Below are 19,940 nucleotides of genomic sequence, written 5' to 3'. Positions count from 1 at the left end.
AGTAATAATTCTCTGGTTTTAAAATTCTTAGGGAAAAGGGGGACCTTTTTGGCTCTATAATTAAAATGTTGCTTAGAGCTGATATACCAAGCAAGGAAGTGGGAATAATATGTAGTTGCCAAATTTTGTAACACATGTAAAATATACTTTACATTCATTACAGTATCTCACACTCCAGAATTGCAACTATTTACAAACTCAGAAGTAAATTTAATTCCAGAGAGGAAAATTTAAGTCCTTGAGCAATAATGAAAGATTGTGAGTTTTCTGGACAGGTGCGGAAAAGCCTATATGGAAAATCCAGTTAGAGTTTTGAAATGTCTTTTTGGGACAAAGCTTGGTACAGATGCAGTAAAGATTGTAATTGTAAATAATTTTCATAACCCTTTCTAGTAATTGTTTAGCCTTACCTGGTTCTGCTCAATCTTTATGGTTAATCAGTCCTTAGTGGAACTTAGTTAATTTAAGTGCTCATGAATTTTCTCTGTCCTGATACTATAAAATACTATCTAGTATTGAAGTAATCAGTTATATCTAATATGTTCCCTGTCATTTTCTAAGCTAGTCAATAGTAGGAATTTACGTTTACATGACATACTTGTGAATATATGTATTTAATTTAAAATCAGTCCATTATTATCTTAACGGCAGATGTTACTCTATATGTATTAATGGTGTTATATAAATAAGTTCAGGATCCTTTAAGGATTCTTCCCATTTAGAAGGCAGTTGCATTATGGGATTTTTTTTTTTTTTTTTTTAAGAAAAGAACATTCAGAGAGGAAATACTTTGGGAAAGAGAACTGGGAATAAAATTAAAGTAGTACCAGACAGGTGAGGGCAGCTCTAGACTTGGAGACTGAATGTAATAAAAATTGTCTCTTTCTGCATTACCTTAACTAGGATGAAAAGAAATCACGGTGTTAGTAGCATAAGTGATACTCCAGAAGCTGTCAGTGTCTGTCATAAAGTGACAGGGAGCTTTCATGACCAGTAGTCAGCAACTATATTGACAGTACCTGACAGAACTTTTTTGTTCTTTTCTTTTTCTTTTTCAAGTGCATCATCAAGAAATCAATCAAAATAGAAAATGTAGCAAGTTTATGCCAGATTTATGTTATTCATAATAATTTGCTTTACATGATATTTTATTTATTTCAAGAGTAAATGGTATGAATACATTTGAGGCTGTTTTGTTTATACTTTAAAGCTTTCTTAAATTTATGGCTAGAAGAAATAAAAGCTGTAAGAATTAGAACAGAAAAAAATAGAAATTATTCACATATGATATGACTGCTTATGTAGAAAAATCAAAATCTACAGACAAATTTTTAGGATGAAAAGGATAATTTTGCAAGGTTGCTGGATACAAAATCATTATACAAAAATCAGTTGCATTTCTATATACCAACAATAAGCAGTTAAAGATCCATTTATAGTAACATCAACAAACATGTCATACTAGAAAAAAATTAAAAACTAAGAGACATATCGTGCTCGTAGATTCAGTCACTCAACATAGTAAAGATGTCAGTTCTCCCCAAATTGATACACAAGTATAACATAATCCCTGTCAAATTCCTGGCAAGGTTTTTCTTGCAGATATGACTTTCTGAGGTCTCCAAGACTATCCTTGCTTCTAATACCAACTGCAAGTAGGTGTCCCTAAGACCATCTTCAGGTTTGATCACTTTCCCAAAGGACTCACAGAACTCACTGAAAGCTGTTATATTCATGGTGACAGTCTAGAGCAGCAAAAGAGTATAGATTAAAATCAGCCAAGGAAAAGCATAGAGGGCAGGGTCCAGGAAAGCTCCAAGACGAATTTCCAGTTGTCCTCTTCCAATCAAGTCATGGACAGTGCTGCCTTCTCCCAGCAATAATGTAGACAAGTTTCTTCTAAAATTTATATAAAAAGGCAAAGAAACTAAAATACTTAAAACAATTTTGAAACAGAGGAATAAAGTGGGAAGAATCAGTCTCCCCATTTTCAGTACATTACTGGCAGAGATACAGAGAAACTAGATCACTCACACATTGCTGGAAGAAGCATAAAATTGTACAATGACTTCGGGAAACAGTATGGCAGTTTCTTGACAAACAAAACATGCAAGTAATATATAGCCCAGGAGTTACACTCTCGGGCATTTACCCCAGAAAAATGAAAATCACTTTACACAAAAATTTGTACATGAATGTTTAGAGCGGCTTCATTTATGGTAGCCAAAAAAACTAGAAACAACCCAGATATCCTTTAAGATGGGAATGTTAAACGGTGGTACATCCATATCATAGAATACTATTCAGCAATGAAAAAGAACAAACTATTGATACACAACAACCAGGATAAATCTCCAGAGAATTAAGCTGAATGAAAAAGGCCAATCCCATGAAGTTACACAGTGTGATTCCCTTTATATAACATTCTTGAAGTGACAAAAAACACAGAAATGAAGAACATATTAGTGGTTGCCAGGGATTAAGGAGGGCCTGGAAGGGAAGTGGCTGTAGCTATAAAAGGGAAACATGAGTGATCTTTGTGGTGATGGAAATGTCCTGTATCTTGACAGTAGCATATCAATATCCTGATTGTCATATTGTACTATGGTTTTACAAGGTGTTCTTCTTGAGAAAAATTATAAATGGGACACAGGATCCATCTGTGTTACTTCTTACAACTGCATATAATCTATAATTATCTCAAAAGAAAAAGCTTAATTATAAATTAGTGAATAAATGAATGAATCTCAAAACTGCAGTGCAAATCCTCTGTGGAGAAAGTGATAAAACTTTATTAAGAGGCATTAAATGTGATCTAAAAAAATGGCAAGATATATCACATTCATTGATTGTAAGACTCAGTATTGTAAATATATCACTTCTCCCCAAACTGGTCTACATAAGCTTCAGTTCTTTAACAATTGTAATCCATTTCTTCTCCAGCTGGACTTCAGAATCACAGTATCACAGATGTCCAGCCCCTGAGATTTTGAAAAAGTTTCAAAATTGTTAATTGGCCAGGGCCTGGGAGAATAAGGGATACTTCTAGAAGAAGAGTTGAGGGATTAAACCCAGAAAAGAAGGTTGGGTTCAGGGAATGGAGAGCTTTAAACCACATTAAGGAATTTCTGCTTAATTTGATAGATTATGGAGCCCATTGGATATGTCTGAGCAGAGAAAGAGGCCTATGACACAAATTGTACTTTAGGATTTTCCATCTGGTAGCAGAGTACAAGATAGAAGAGAAGAGGCTGAAGGCAATGAAATGAGCTAGGAGGAAGTTTCTGGATTCTAAATGATAGGTCATTAAATCTAGAGTGGTAACAGGAGAATGGAGAGGAAGAAAGAGACTGGAAAAACTTCACTGAGTTGTAATTGTCAGGATTTGGTCACTGATTAGATCAAGAGACGGCAAACGAGGGAAGAGGAAAATCAAAGATAACTGAGAGGCTTTGAGCTGGTGAGTAGCTAAGAAAATATTGTGTCGATTCCTAGAAATAATGAACTCAGTGGAGAAGGCTGCCTGGAGAGAAAGTGCACCAGTTCCCTGGGTGGCTTGTAGAAATCGAATGCTATGACAGCAGGGTCCCCATCCCAATACCTTTGCACTACACACACCAGTCCTTCTTAGGGCTGAGAAACTGGAGGTATCAGCATATGTAACAAGAGCAGGATTGTTAGGAAAATGCTGTTTCTAGTTCAACTCCATTTTTTTAATTCACTACTTTGAAATGTCTTTTTTTAGGTACTCTTTCAACTCTTACTGCATATTACTATTACTCACTTTTATTTATTTGTGTGAACTAGCAGTGGATAGGTTTTTTACTCTGAAGTATGCAGAAGAGTGAGCCCCAGAGAATGGTTTAGAGGTGGGAGGAGTTAGTAAATGCTGTCAGGAAGAGTTAAATCCATCATTCCACTCCTCCATCAGGTACTCACCATTTACCATGTACCAACTAGTATACTCTTCTAAAATGCAAGTCAGATTATATTTCTCCTCTACTAGAAACTCTGCAAACAGCTCTTCTATCGTGCCTGGAATAAAATTCAAACCTTTCACTGAGGCCTGAGAGACTTCATGTGGCTTGGAAGCCGCCCACCTCTCTGAATCACCTTGTACCACTTTTCCCCCCTCCCCCACCTCGCTCCAGGCATCCAGCTCTTTAGTTCCCTGATGGCAACCAGCTCGTTCCTCCTCAGAGCCCCTCCTTCCCTTTGTTCTTCCAGAACTCTGCCTGCAGCGCTCTCCCCAGACCTTCATCTGGCTCCCTCTTGGCACTCTGGTCTCAGGTCAGAAGTCTTCTCCACCCAGTCTAACTGACAACCACAGCTCCTAGACCCGCCACCTCCTCCTCTTCCTCCTCCTCCTCCTCCTCCTCCTCCTCCTCCTCCTCATTCTCTTCACATCCCCCTGTTGTGTTTTCTTCACAGTGCTTCTGACTCTGAAATGATCATGTTCATTGGTTTGTTTATTGTCTCTCATCCCCACTAGCACTTGTGTACCAAGAGCAGAGTCTTTATATATTTTTTCTCGCCACCGCATCCCCAGCCCAAGGAAATAGCAGTGCCTGCCGTACAATAAATACACACATGAATGTATAAATTAATCGCTCACAGGACCTCTGGAAAAACTGCCCACAAAATCTGTCCTTTAGAATAGAATCCACAATTGAGCGAGGAGGACCACGGAAGATTCAGATATTTGAACTAGTAAATGGTTTTGTCTTGTTTTGAAATAAGGAGAGTATTTTGCAATTCATTCTCTCATCTCTTCCCTCTCAGACTTTCTCATTCTCTCTCCCTCCCTCCCCACCTCTCTCTCTCTGCCCCCTCCTGTCCCTCTCTCTCCCTCTCTCTCCCTCTCTCTCTCTCACTCACTCACACACACACACACACACGTCAAACTGGCAGCCATAAGCCATAGGTACTAGCTAGGAACACAGAGAAGCTGGGAGAAAAGGGCAGCCTGACAAGGTATTTGTAAAGCTGCAGCAGCCCTCTCAGTCAGTGTTATGTTAGAATGGGGCCCAGTAAAGCTCTTTACTGGTTGTGTTGGGAATGATAGGATCAGAAACCTGTACTTATGGAAGTAACTTGTTTATGATTCTCTGCATTCCTTGTTTAGTGTTTTGTGCTCTTAAGATCTACTGATAACGTTACTTTTGAAACTGACAAAAGGAAACTGGAAGAAGAGAACTTTTGCCCACATCTGGGCTCAAATTTTAAAGGGAATATCCCTGGAGGCCAACCCTTGTGGCAACAGTAAGAGTAGTTGTGAAACAAAAATTAAAACCAAAGAAAGCACTTCTACACCAGCTGTCTGGGTTTGTTAGGCAATTGAAGCAATAAAAATGTGTCCATTTTTTACTAGTTGGAAGAAGGTTGATTGGAGAGGTCTGCCAGGTTCAATGTCAGAGACCCAACAGCTACTGCAGGCTCTCTACTCTGCCGAAGTTTACCTCCCAGAGTTGTCTCTTGGGTCGTAAGCTGCCCAGTGCCCCAGCCACCCCCTCACTCACCTTCCATAGATGAGAGATATAGAAAAGAAGCTAGAGGAAAGGACAGCCTTCCCCAGAAGCTGCAAATGACCCAGAAGTTTCTACCACTGATTTTCTGTCTTTGTTTCAGCCTCTTATCTCTGGTCAAGCTTGATGACTTGCCTTTGGGGTCTCAACACAATCTCAGCTTTAATGGGTTTGCAGCAGTGTTAACAATGGAAAGAGACATGCCTGTATGTTACACAAGTAATTGAACCAGGCCCTGCAACCTGTTTACTGAGCTGCTCTTGGCACTTCCCTCACACAGTCCCAATGAACACCCCACCCCACTCCGCTTACTACCCTCAGTGTGGATGAGTCTCACCCTTGTGCTTCTAACTTGGAGAGTCTCCATTAGGAGCGCTTCTTTGTTCAAATGTTACTAAATTTATATTTTTGTTAATGATGTTCTCCTTAGAAGCTCTGGAATTCACTTTAAAATGAATTTTAGTAGTTATATTTTCTTTCTTTTAGAAGGCACATTATTTTTCTGTGCCCTATTATGTCTCTAATTCTTTATAACTTTCTAAAAATAACTGCTAGTGAGCTCATAAATTCATTAGTTAATCCCACAGGGACTCAGTAATGCATATTACAGACCTCCTGATTTTTATATATTAGATTTTCTCAAGAATTCCCTTACCTGTTATTATCAACATAACTATATTGACAGGGTCTTCATTATTTCTTAATTGCCCATATTTCTTTTTCTTGTTAAAGATCAATTTTTAAAATCAAGCTTTGTCATTTTGAAAGTACCATAGACGTGTTATCCTGTTAATAGTAATGTGGTTCAGATCTTTCTAGTTTTTCTTCTTTCCCCTTTATCCTAGGAAACTTATAAAATTTATCCATTACCTTTTCCTTTCAAAACAAAGTCTTTTGTTGCAGGGGAAGGGAGTTTTAGTGAGAGGGTAGGGGCACGTGCTAGTTTTTTCCCCCAGAAATAAAGATTAAAAAAATTTCTCATTCACAAAGTCAAAAGGTGACTTTGTGAACAGTTATATTCCCTATTCTAAATCAGACCCCAAAATGTAAATTACGCATAGATTGTCAAAATTATTCCATGACCTTTTGGTCTAGAACCATGTAAAATAAGATGACTAGCAATAATTAGAATAGTAAATGGCTGACCAAGAAATTCCTCTAAATTATCTTTTTAGTGAGACCTTACTCAGACTGTCTCTATCATGCTGTACTAGTAAACCTCATCTCTGACAAATCTGATTATGTGTATGAGAGCGAGCGAGCGTGTGTGTGTGTATAATATCATTTGAAGAATGATTATTTGCTTTCCTAGAGAATTCTTCACTCTATTAAAAGATTCATTGAAGAAGTAAATAACTCACTTTTTCCTTTAAAACTACCCTATTTACAGAAATTATATTTACCTATACTTTTTAAGGCATCTACTGCATAAAATGAGGTACAGCTTCAGAGTAGTCTACATATACCAAAGTAAACATCAGGATTTTGGCTGCTAACTCAATAGCATATTTTGGCATAGTTTTTGACAGAAAAAAAACAAAAACAAAAACCTAAGCACTAAGATCAAGTGAAGGGGAGTATGGACCAAGTAGACTTGTAAGAGACATTTGGATTAAAGTCATCACAGGAAGAAGTAAGGGGAATAGACAAGACAGAAGATACAGCAGTGTTTTTGTCTCTCTCATCTTTTTCTTTGAGCATTCCACTCTCAGAGCTATTTCCAGCCATGTTTTGTTTAATTTCTAAATGCTATTACATAAATGTAGCCTCCCTCTTTCTCAGTTCCATTACAAGACACTTTTTTCTTAAATACATAGTCTTTTGGGAAAACACATGATACGTTTTAGCAATTTATTCTTTCTCACATGATTTATAGTCTCATCCTTTATACTTAAACTTTCTAATCTTTTTGACCATTTGTGCTGTCTCTACCCCTTTAAAATTTGCTAGAGTTCATTTTTTTAAAACAAATGAACTATAAAGGATAAATATTCATTCAGTGTAGTATTTTTATTGGAAGATCCCCTGTCCACTGCCTTTTGGTTATTTCACAATGAAGAACATCATTGACAAACAGTATTTGTGGAAGAAACATTAAGAGAAGCAAAAGGCACCTTCTACTCTGCATAAGGATAGAAGAGATAGCTATAGTAGGTTTCAGATTATAGGGAAAATTAATCTCTAATGTAATAAAAAAAAGAATTAACTTCATTTTTATTTAAGCTGACCCTTGATCATCTAAATACCTCCCATTACAACAAATACTCCGCAGTGCTTTTACGATCTTGAAATAAATTCTAGAGATAACATAATTCACCTACTTACAAGATTGCTAAATTATTGTCTTGCTCTTGTTAACAGACAGAATAAAAGAAAAATAACCTTAATAAAAATCATACACATATGAATATTTAAAGCACTCAGGAAAAATCTATGTGGGTCCTGCACATAGAATCACCATGAATTCCACATCTACAAATGCAGGCTGATGCTTATTGGTGGCTCAAGCACTGTGGGCAGGGAGGCCATCAGTGATGAGATTTTCTCATATGGTAAACTACTCTTGGTAATATTTGGAGCAACATAAAGTACAAAATTCCTTCAATTTACATGGTAGTTGGATTCCTAGAAAATTCCACGTATATTAAAGTCATGACAAAAGTACTTTGAGATTATTTGTTAAACAGATCTAAATTCTAAGCGCATATAATTATAAACAGATTTTTCAACTACGTGAATAGCTGGTGAAACATTTGAAAACCATGTGGGATGCAGAACAATTCTTCATCATGCTGTAATAGCGCTGCAAATTGGTGAATGTCCATACCCGTGGCCCTTTCCCACTAAATGCCAATAGCGCCTTCCAATCATCTTGACCTCCAGAATTTCTATACAAATTTCCAAAATGCTCCAGAGGCCTCTTCCTTGCTCATTAAGAACCACTGATTAAGACTGAGCAAAGGTACTTTTATGTAATATAGAACTGAGATCCTGCACATTAATTTTGATACTGAATTTATTTTATGAGTTAGGAAACTGAATTTGCCCCAAAGGTGAATTATCTAGTAAAAACAAGCCTGACAAGCCAAAAGAATATGAAAATCATTCCCTGAGAACATGGCAGATATTTAGCATGGAAAAGCCCTTTGCTTTATTTCCTATATTGTGGAAACCACTTAGATTAGGAAAATAGAGGTTTGAAAAATGGAGTGAGTTCACAGGCCCTAAAAAAAACAGCCTTTGACATGGATGAAGTAGTGGTAGAGGAAACACCAGGCCCTGATTATAAAACCGTGTTTATCTCCTTCAAATAACATAGTTAGTGCTAAATGAACTGGTTTCCATGTTACCTGCACATCATTGCAGCTTATTAGTAAATGGCTACTTTTTTGACTGGCCTAAACGTTCCTCTTTTAAATGCTTTTATGAATAGAGAATGTAATGGCCTAGTGTTTCCATTCTGATGGAATAATTTCCCCTAAAGTGGTATATTTTTTAAATACTGGAAAGCTGCTGTCAAAAGTTCCCGTCTCTAAGCATTGCCATGGGTGGGTATTTATATTAATATGTGAATATTTTCATTTAACTTTGGTCCTGAATTTTCAAAAATGTGTATATGAAGCCCCAGATGGACATGCAACTACCTAACTTCCAAATGCTACTTTAAATATCTACTTCAAAAATTTAGAAAAGAAAGCCATTTTTGTATGATTTTCCTGTTAACACACCTTACTTTAGGGAGAATTCTTCCTCCCCCACTCACTCCATTCTCTATAATTGTTTCTAACCCACCTTGCTTATTACTTTACTCCTAGCAATTTCCCTCCTCTGAGCACACATTCTCATTATTTATACTCTTAAATTGCAAGGATAAATGTTGAGAGCCGATGCAGCTCCTCAGTTATCTCAGGGACTTTGGTCTTTTCAGCCCAGGACTAATCAAGCAGAGACTCATCATAAGCTAAAACTAAAAAGCCTTTGTAGTGATTTTTATCACCAGGGAAATTTGTTCATCCTTCAGAAAGATTGTCACAAAGAAAGAAAAAATAAAGGAGTTAAAATTGCTTCAGACCATTGACTCCTTAGGTCCCTCTAGATTCATAGATTGAATTGGGGTGGGATTTGTTTTCAAGGGCTGGGAGGAATTATGAGAAGAGTTTACTGAGAAAGCTTACAAATTGATCATAGCCTTGGTAACACTAGTAAGTGTTAAGTGTGATCACTATGGAGGAAATGCCAAATGAGCCTGGAAGCATGGGAAATGAGAAGGAAAAGATACAATTAACACCTTTTTTTCTCCATTGTGTTTGGGGATGGGTGTTTCCATGTAGTATGCATCTGAGAATAGTCAATACAGTTGACTTTATTTTATCATTATAAGTGTGCAATTAGTAGTTATTACTGAAATGAAACTAGAGTTGCAAGCACTATAGAATCAGGGATAGACATTCCATAAACCTATCCGGAAACTAGGCCCCTTCTAGATACACCCACAAACTATTATTTAAAGTAGGTATGTCTGATCATATCAAGAACTGCTCACAAACTTCTTTTGTGTTTGGAGAATATAAATGCCTCCCTATTCAAAAGAATTTTTAAGGTTGTTACCTGAATAAATCGGTGAAAATTATGTAATAAAAATGAATATGTGAATGTCACATATATTTTAAAGAACTTGAAATTGTACACACCTATCAGTGCAGGCGTGTGTGTGTGTGTGTGTGTGTGTGTGTGTTTGTGTGTATGTATGTATAGGTTTTTCCCCAGGAATTCTGTTGACACTGGTCAAAAATCCAGTCAGGCACTTGAGGATTTGCCAGGATAAACCTACATTCATCTCTCTCTTCTAGTGAATAACATTGAATTTTGCCCAAAATGAGTAAGCAAACAGAGAAATGACCTTATTTTGCAGTCTGAACACAGTAGTGTTGGGGGATATTTCTCAAGGATATGACTTTAATACTAGATCTTAGTTCCAGATGCAGGTTCATAAGGCCAGTCTGCAGAGGAGAAGAGGATAGAGAGCCTCCTTCTGAGGGCACCTATTAAAAGAAGGGGGTTCTCTAGTAAGGCCAGCTCCCACAGCTAAGTCACATGCACAGACTGTAGCTTTCTGCTCTCTGGTCGACGGCAGCCATAGCATCCTTATTGTTGTAACTCCCAGATTGTGATACTGTCACAAAACTGTTGCTAGGCAACAAATGTGGTTACCAGGTCTCAGCGAATAGCTGAAGGGGAAAGCAAAGTGTTGCACCATTGTAGAGTAACCATAGCAATGACCTACTATTACAGACTAAAGAATTATCATTAACAATGTTAAAGTATCAGACAGAGGCCCTCAATCCAGAGACTTCCAGGCAGTGTCTCTCTGCATAATAGAGTGATCTAGGAAGAGATTTCAACTCTTTCAAGGCTATTCACTCATTATTTCTATGGGAGAGTCTTTGTAATTTTTTTTTATTTTTTCGTTAAAAAAATTGTTCCGTTTGAAACTATTAGTAAAATGATATAAACTATCACAAGAAGTCAAAAACAGATTAATGTCCTCATCTGTTCTTACGTCTATATCAATGTTATTTCTTGCCTGGCTTAAACCGAAGATAGATTTTATTTGAAAAATGGTGTACGTCAATATTAAATTGAAGCCACAGAAAGAAGCTGTAATAAAATAAAATAACCCCATAAACTGACAACTAAACCTGAAAATTGGATTCCTCCTAGGTGCTCTTCTAGTAGTCACTGCTTTGAAACATTTTAGTTTTTCTAAAACTGTTCCCTTAAAATCTGCTTTTAAAAAAAAGATGTAGCCTGCTAGGACACTCCTAGGTTTCGTCTCTTTTGAACCTGGCCTTCCATTAAACATCCCGTATAATTGGGTCCCAGTGACCTCGCTGAGGCAATCGGGTCTCACGGCACAGCTTCTGAGAGAAGCAAAAGAAATCCTATTTGTTTGTTTCTCGGGAAGCAAAGAAACGCGGGTGCTCCGCGCCGGGTGCAGAAGCCGGAGTCCGCGCGCAGGGGAAACCAATCCCCGCGCGCGCGCCGAGCCTGGGTAAGTGGGTGGTTTGGAGGCGGGAGAGGGAGTGGCCCTTCCCTCCGTGCGCCTCGATTGGCCCGGAGGGGCTGAGGCCCCGGGGGCCGCCGGCCGCGCCTCGGGCGACCGCGGGGAAGTCCGGGCCGAGGCCCCGCGTCGAGGGCGGGCTGGGGGCTCTGGCCGGGGGCGGCGGGCGGCAGCCTCCCTCGGAGCCCCGGGGGCAGAGTGGACCGTCAGGTACAGGTGTGGTGCGCCGAGGCGTGCCCGGCCGGGGGACGCGCTCCCTGGACCGGTGGGGGCTGGGCTCCGAGGCGGGAGCGCGGGCGGCCAGGGCCTCCGAAGAACCCGGCGGTCCTGTCCCACCTGCGCGGGACCGCGCGAGGCCACCTCGTAACCGAATCTCTGCTTTTTTGCAGGCACCGACCGTCACGAGCTAACTTCCTGGAAGAGCTTCCCGTCTATTTTCAAATTCTTTACCGAAGCCTCTGAGGCCAAGACCAATTCCCTCAAGCCGGCTCTGACGCGGCGCTCCCACCGAGTAAAGCACGAGGAGCTGTAAGGGGAGAGCGAGCGAGACGGGGGAGGGGAAGCCGAGGAAGCACTCTCGAGCATGCATCCACACGTCTCCCCACCGCTGGTTGTCGGCGAGCAGACTCCCAGCCCCTCATTAGATTGTTTTCTTCCTAGAGCACAGGGTCGTGATATATACATCTAAATAGCGTTTTGCATTATTTCTAGATGAGTGCAACTGTCAAAGCAATATGGGTTCACTGGTCGTGCTTCCTGCGGGCTGAGCTCGGGCTTCGCGCTGCCCGTCAGCGCGCAGATTAAGGCTGACAGCGCCCTACCCGGCGTGGCCGGCGCGCCTCTAATTGCCCGGACGGAGCCCGCGCCGGCGCTGCGGGGCGAGCGGCGTCCGCGCGGTCCTACCGCCCGCAGCCGCCTCTCCCCCTGCCCCGGTCCTCCTCCCCTCGGAATCATGGCCTTTTTTTCCCCCTCTCCGAACAGAAGCAAAGTTTTATTCTAGGCTTCAAACTTCCATTTTAAGTAGGTTTTTCCCTAAGGGTGTCTTATGCCTTTTTTTTTTTTAAGGAACTTTCGCCTCCCCCACCCCAAAAGCCAAATTTAAATTCAGAACATGAATGCCATAATGTGCTCTGTAGTTTGGGGAGGGCAAGTTGTTCTCTCCCTAAAGATCTATTTTCATTTCGAGACCAGAAGAAAAACTTCGCATAAAAATCTATAAAGTACGGGTCCAGGTTATCTTTGAAAATCCTTGCCAGTTGAATTTGAGATTTTACCAAAGTCTCTAATTTCAGAAGAGGTTGTTTAAACCAAAACATAACAATGAGTAAATCTTTTAAGTGCTAAAGATTTCATTGTCAGTGGAATTTCCGACTTTACCATTAGAATTAACTTTACTTTTTAAATACGTAATGTGTATTGAGTGGTATTGTAATTTAGATAGCATACTTAAGTTTTGCTTTTTAAATCTTACTTACGTGGAGGAAGTTTGTTGTTAATCCTAACTAGAATGGTCTATTCTGAGCTTTCATGGAGCTAGACCTTTTTAGGGATAGAATTTTTTATTGTCATCAGGAAAATGAACCTGTGTGCTCTTGAGCTTTTTCCTTCTGAAAGGCTAGGTGGGGCTAAAATGATTATTTTAGTTTTCTGAAATAGAAAGAGAAAAGACCTGGTGTGAAAGACATTCTCTCAGTCCAGTGGTGTAATTTGTAGTTGTCCACTTTCTCTAAGGTTTTGCTCTACAGTTTTAACAGTTAAGTGTTTTAATCCAGTTAAGATCTGGCCAACACTGTGAAATATGAGGTAAAATAAGTTAAGATTTTGCTGATTTTTAAATTCAAATATTAAATCTTAACATTACCAATTTTTAATTACTGGTAGCATTTAATTACTTAGTGACGATTCTCATAGATGAGGTTCTGGATTTAATATTTTTTCATCATTTTTTAAAGTGTATGCAACAATTTGCCTGCCTTATTTGAGGACATGCTAAAGTGTACCCAAAACGACTTGGAACTGTCTGACTCCTCAGAAAAATAACTTAAAATAACCACCTCATGGGTAAAATGTTTTTATATTATGAACCAATTTCAGCAAGTTTTAAAACTGATAATACATGTTTGGTACACAAATCCCTTAATCAGCTCTCATAATTTTAATGATGGTAAATTGAAGTGATCTTTTTTCAGTAGTCTTATGTGCATATCTTTTGATGTTATTTTAGCAAAAACAACATAGGAGGAAAAATCAGAACATCATTTTTTCCAACTCGTTGAGTGGCTTACCTTGCACAACCCCAACAACGTCAAGCATGTTGGTCTGCGGCTTTTCTAGCTTAGAAGCAATAGTGAGCTGTGTAAAATAATGGTACCTTCCATTGAGAGGATATGAGAATTGGTGTGGATTGAATATATTTTTCAAAGTGTTACAAATCATGTGGTGTTTTCAGTATATGAAAATGTTCGCAGGAAACTAATTTTAGTGCATTTTTTTAAAATCAGCACTTGTACAGTGCTCAACTTGTGAAGCTTCTGCAGCTGAATTAGAGCAAAGTAAATATGCTCAGCGTATAAACCAGATTACTCCCCTCCTTCTTCTCTTCAATTTCTCACCTCTCTTTTTAAAAACCTTTACTTGTAACTAAAGTAAATCACTGTTTAATTGTCTTTAATGCTTTAAAACTACTGGATTGTTAGGCCTTGTCTAACTATCTATGGAGAGCTATTTGCAAACTTAAGTTGTGTAAATGTAATTTCTACTTGTGGATCTGCGCTGTAGCAGCCGGGAGAGAACTAGGCAAACCATCCCAGACCTCCAACTGATAACCGATAAGATTCCTTATAATGTAGAATATTTAACCTGTTGATTATGGGTTTGTGATATAGTGTAGTATTATCCTATTCACCTCAATTTTCCTGGAGTAACCACAATCAACTGGTAGTAGCCTACCTGTTTGGACACAAGTGTTAATAATATTTCTGCTCTGATCATCTCCCATTTTGGTTTTTTTAAACAGGTTTTCAGGAGAGTAAAGGTGTAAAGTTAGGAAGTGAGCTTTTTTCAAGTATATAGTGAGCTCTTAGAGCAATTAGAATGGGAAGCAAGGAGTTGTTGATAAATCTGCAATTCAAAATAGTCCTGTTCAAACTTAAAAGCCAGATATTGGCTTTGGAACTTTCTAAAGGTACCTACACAAGCAGCCCTTAAAAGTTTTCATGGATATTTGCTTGGGGCAGGGGGACATCTACTTGTAATCATTGTTCTTTTTTCAAGTTTCTGCTTTGTGCTTCAACTTGGATTGCGTTATTGTTTATACAAAAAGAAAAGAAAAAACTAAAGCACAGGAATTTCCTATATATTACATATTTCTGTTTACTACTTTAAAATAAAAATGTTTTCCCCAACAAGCGGCAGCATATGATTCTTGCTCAGAAGTTTAATCATATATAGAGGTTAATAAAAGCAGAAACTTAAAAAGAATCATAGGATAGCATTTACCAATACTTTAAACCTTATAGCTGCTTATTACGATGATTGTTGCTGTAAGGCAGTATCCTAACTTTGATTTGAGTCACAGTTTGGCTTAGAACTTTCACAGAACTAACATTTTATAAGACTTTTTTTTAAGATCTAAAACATCTCCTTAGCTACAAGGAAATTTGAACCCATTGTTAAACTATCGTTTTATAAAACACACTTTACTACATACGGTAAACAAATATGTTTTCCAAAAGGAGTCTGATGAGATTAAATTGCTCCCAGATCCCTATACGGGTCTTTGATGTATTACATCTAATCTAGAAATACCTTGTTTACATTTATTTTACAGCTTTTCCTTCTTTAAAACTTGTAATTCCTTTGAGAGAATGTGGGTGACAAAACTTGTTAACTATATTATCAGTGTTAATAAGTTTAGTTGTTTTGTTTTGTTTTGTTTTGTTTTTCATTTTTATCTGGATTATCTAGAGTTCCAATCCAGACACATGGGTGTCTCCTGTTATAATCATAGTTTGTAACTGTAAATCGACAGGTTCCTTTTGGTGTCTGTAATCCTGGTTCATTTAAGAAAGGTTACTATTACAGAAGGTCTAAAAATTTCTCAAAAACTTTCCCTATTCCTCTGTAGAGAAAAGTGGCTTTAAATAAATGTGAGATGTTCTCATTTTTGAAATATGGGTGGCAAAAAAAAAAGGTAATAGTGGTGGTTATTTTATGATTACTTATTAGGAGCTATAGTAATATAAAATAAAAGACTCCAGGAGGTACTCCCTTTCAAAAATTGAATACTTTCCTTCCTTCCTTCCTTGTATAGTGTGACTGAGTGGGAGTCTCTTGAATTGTTCGTCTTCCTTTTATCTAATATTCTATTAATCTCCAAAAAGATCAGTTTGAGTCTGGGAAAGGGTTTTTAATCAACACTTCACAGAGCTTAAAGCTACCCTACCTAAAGCGTGAGCTTTGTTAGGTGGTTTTAGATTTAAAGCATTGCAACTGTCATGCACTGTACAAAAAGTAAAGAATGTACACCAAGTGGAAGATGTTGAAAAGAGGGAAATAGCACAAAGTCGATTAACAGAGATTCGAGAATAGAAGTAGCCATCAAAGCATTCCAGCGTTTATCTGGAAATCTATGTAGGGTTAAGGAAAAAAAGCAACAATGATAGTTTTAAACCTCACACTTAGGAGGGATGAATGTTGATTTAATTGATTCATTTGGATCGATGTTTTTAAAGTTTCACGCCACTGATCTTTCATGTAGTGATGTCTTTAGCAGTCAGTGGTCTGACATGAGCCTTCTCAGATTTCATCAGCGAGACTCTCCATGACATCTGAAATTATGCAACAGCCTGTGCAGTGATAACTTTGGAATTGGGAGACCTTGATGCCAAAGAGCATGGTTAGATTGAAGAACTCTTGTTAATTCTTAGCACAAAGGTTTTAGAGGAGTGGTAATTATAAATGAACCATAAAGGTTAAAGTCACCAAATACTATGTAGTGGGCTTTAATTGCTAGATGGGAGAAAATCATCCTGAAATTTTGACCATTAAGTGGATATCACGCAGTGACCAGTATTTTCCCCTTGAATGTAAAAAAGCTTGAAAATGGAAATTTGACTTAATCCAAGAGGCCTTCCAGGCAACTTTTCCCTATCCTTTGCCCTGAGATTTGTGAGAAACCTTTCACTATATTCTTTGTATTGTTGGAGTTGAGTTCTGTTTGAAACAGACATGAAACATGTTTCTAGAAAGAAATCTGGAGATGGCCTGCATCTTTCTTTCCAGATCATTCCACTTTTTCTTCCTTGGCTAATACATTGGGTAATACGGGAGACTGTCATAGGAAAAATAATGTTGAACTGTACTTTGTAGCCAGCCTGCAGTACCAATACAAAGAATCTGAAATGAAAAGACAACCAACACCCCAAGAATAATATGTCTCTTTTTAAAGTTTACAATTTGAATAATGAACTTGGATAGAAACTTGGCAGGAAAACAAACCATGGCACCATCACATCACCAACCATTTTCACTTTTCTGTCCAATTTCAGAGTGCATGTGTTTGTGAGTATTTCACTAGATCAGTGACAGCTCTTTATTTGCATAATTATATGCTCTGGTCTGAAGAGAAAACTAACCCCCAAATTTCATGGGTCACCAAACTGCAACAATCAATGTTTTATCACGTATGCTAAGCAAAATCTAAGAAGCTATATGAAGTTTCTTGGGGAGTTTTTACTCGTCAGAAAATTAAAGAGTTTTCCTCTCCTGAATAGATTCAAAATCTTTCCAAGTTCTTTGTAACTGAATTCTGTTTGAAGGCAAAACTAGAGATTAACATGTAGATCTGGATCTTAGACTTACCAGCATTACTTCAAAGTGGCTTAAGAAGAGCAGCATTTTTGGAACACTGAACTTTTAAATTCTAAGTACTGTCCTTCATGCTATCAGGAAAAAAAAAATTATTGGTCAAATTATGATTAGCCAAAATGAAGTTTGGATTACTACAATTGAATATAAGGTTCATTTTCTTCTTTGCAATAACTCAGGGTGTTTTTTTAAAAGACCTAATAGAAAAAAATATTTATATGCATATATGTCTGTGTGTGTCTACATACATACATATACATACCCATCCATGGGGTAAATATGCTCATTCCACCAGAAGAGACAACATATACAGTGTGTATATGCCTTTCCAGTGCCAGTAACATAGTAGGTACTCATTATATGTTGGTCACCAGGATTGTAAACTTACTTTCTTTTAAATAAATTTTTATGTTCAAATTTTGCAAGGCATTGTAATAAATATTTTTGAATGCCTCAACTTCATTTGCATCTGTAAATTCTCTGTATGTAATGTGTATTCGTGTTTAAGGTTGGTTTTATTTCATTAAAGAAAACTTGATTTAAACTGTTGGTGTCTTTAGTTTATAGGCAATCTGCCAGACTTGAAATACAATAGAACATAGAGACATATGCAGAGAGTGTTTGTTATGGAGTTATTAAAATCCTGGAAAATATACTTTTACCTAGGCTCTTAAGAATATTCTAGGTGCATGATTTAATCATACTGCAAAAAGACTTAGACATGAATTTCATTTAAAAAGTATGTAATACAATGCCTTTTACTTAAAGTGATCTGTCGGTAATAGTATATTAACAATTTATCAGGTAATTTACTGTCATCAAAAAAAAGTTAGAAAAAAAACATTGAGCTAAAAGAACTTAAGAATTGCATAGTTTTGAAGTATTTCATTCTCTACCTTGGAGAAGGATGAAAGGTCTTTAGGTGAGGCATCAGAAATTTCTTAAAATGTTCCTATTATTTCAAGTGAAAAAGAAACCGTTCTCTCCCAAGTTCTTAATTCAAGTTGAACTGTAAATGCAAGACACTCTCTCTTTTAGTGCAAAAACTTAATCTGCTTATCATTAATGCTATCCACAATCACCACATCTCACCTTGTCACTGTCCTTTCTGAAATGTTCATCTAGTTAGACTCCCTCTGCACCAACCCCATCATCTACTTCCCCAGAAACTGATGTTTGGACTGAAGGTCGTGGATTCCTCTGAGTGAAAATTCTTCACAATTGAATCTGTAAAAACAAATAAATACAGGTTTAGCATTTTTTTGTCAAACAAAATGAGTTCGTACGCAAATGAGTTACTGTTGCTGTCTGACTAAGCATTAAAGTCTGAAAAATAAAGAGTAAAACCCTTCTAGATTACCATTTAAAGATGTATAAGTTGGTGACCTATGTGACTCAGATCAATTTGCATTTTATTTTTAATGTATAAAGTCTTAAAAAGAAAATAATAGATAATACATATACCTAATTACTTTTTTCTCTCTCTCTATTTGACCTTTCTGGGGACCTTGCTACGAGTTTCAGGTGGGTTCTCAGTTTTCTCCTCTGCCTGGAACACACAAAAATTTCCCACAGAATTCCACACATGAGACAATTGACCCTATACCTGAAAGGGCTAGGTTTTCTCTCTCTTTTTTTTTTTTTTTTTTTTTTTATCATTTTCATTTCTTTTTGCTCAAGTGCCACCTAATCCCATTGTGTGAAAAAGATGTTTCTGATGCAGCTCATCTTCATGTACCTCCAAATAATTTTCCAAAGGCTTATTTTCTTCTTCGTTTTTTTTTTTTTTTAACCCTAATTACACAAGAGGCTTTTTTCCAATAAATGTTCACACCTTCTCTGGGCATTTAGATAATCAGGATTTATCAACTGAAGAAATATTGATGGTTTGTTGTACTGGTTTTGGTTTGGGAGGTTCTGGGAGGGATTATTTTATGTTATTTTTGCTTTTGCCTCAGTAAATTACTTAATATCATCCCCTAGAATAGCCAGCTCTAAAAATAACCCTAGCACAGAGTGTCACAATTTGGCTTTCATACAGTTTTGAAAGAAAAACCATTAAAATTGCATTGATCTTGCAAATATTGATCTAGTGCTTGATATCAAATATCAAATGAGATGCTGTCAGTTGCTGCTGATCATTGTGTCAGCTGTTTGAATTTTTGTTCCTTTCCTTTTTCACTGTCACTTGGATTCAAGTTGCTGAGACTAAGATTTTTCATGATTAACACAGTTAGGATAAATTCTTTTCTTGTTTTTCACATTTCCAGTTTGACCAAACACAGTTAATATTCTACTTGAAATTTTTCACATGATTTCACATATGTAAATACACACACATACACTTTTTGTAAAGAGAAAAAATATGTATTTCACACACGTGGCTAAAATCCTACATGTGTTTTATTTTTTCTTCTTTTTTTTTTTAAACAAAACTATGATTCACCTAGTAGGTAAACTATGTTTCTATTTAGTTCTGTAATCCT

At 37.4% G+C, this 19,940-nt stretch overlaps 1 protein-coding gene across 5 annotated transcripts in view; it reads left to right on the top strand.

Moving 5' to 3' along the window:
* The window catches only part of FAM172A (family with sequence similarity 172 member A), a 362,785-nt gene extending 344,787 nt beyond the window's left edge, over positions 1 to 17,998 (top strand). For all 5 annotated transcript variants that reach the window (XM_032476170.1, XM_032476172.1, XM_032476171.1 and 2 more), the window contains one exon: positions 11,976 to 17,998. In XM_032476170.1, coding sequence (XP_032332061.1) covers positions 11,976 to 12,118 — 143 coding nt within the window. In that variant the 3' untranslated portion in view covers positions 12,119 to 17,998. The remainder of the gene's footprint in view (positions 1 to 11,975) is intronic.
* The last annotated feature ends 1,942 nt before the right edge of the window (positions 17,999 to 19,940 follow it).

This window comes from Camelus ferus, chromosome 3 (assembly GCF_009834535.1).
Source record: "Camelus ferus isolate YT-003-E chromosome 3, BCGSAC_Cfer_1.0, whole genome shotgun sequence".
Lineage (NCBI taxonomy): Eukaryota > Metazoa > Chordata > Mammalia > Artiodactyla > Camelidae > Camelus > Camelus ferus.
Note: the sequence above shows the minus strand (reverse complement) of the source record. Positions and strands in the feature narration are given on the sequence as shown.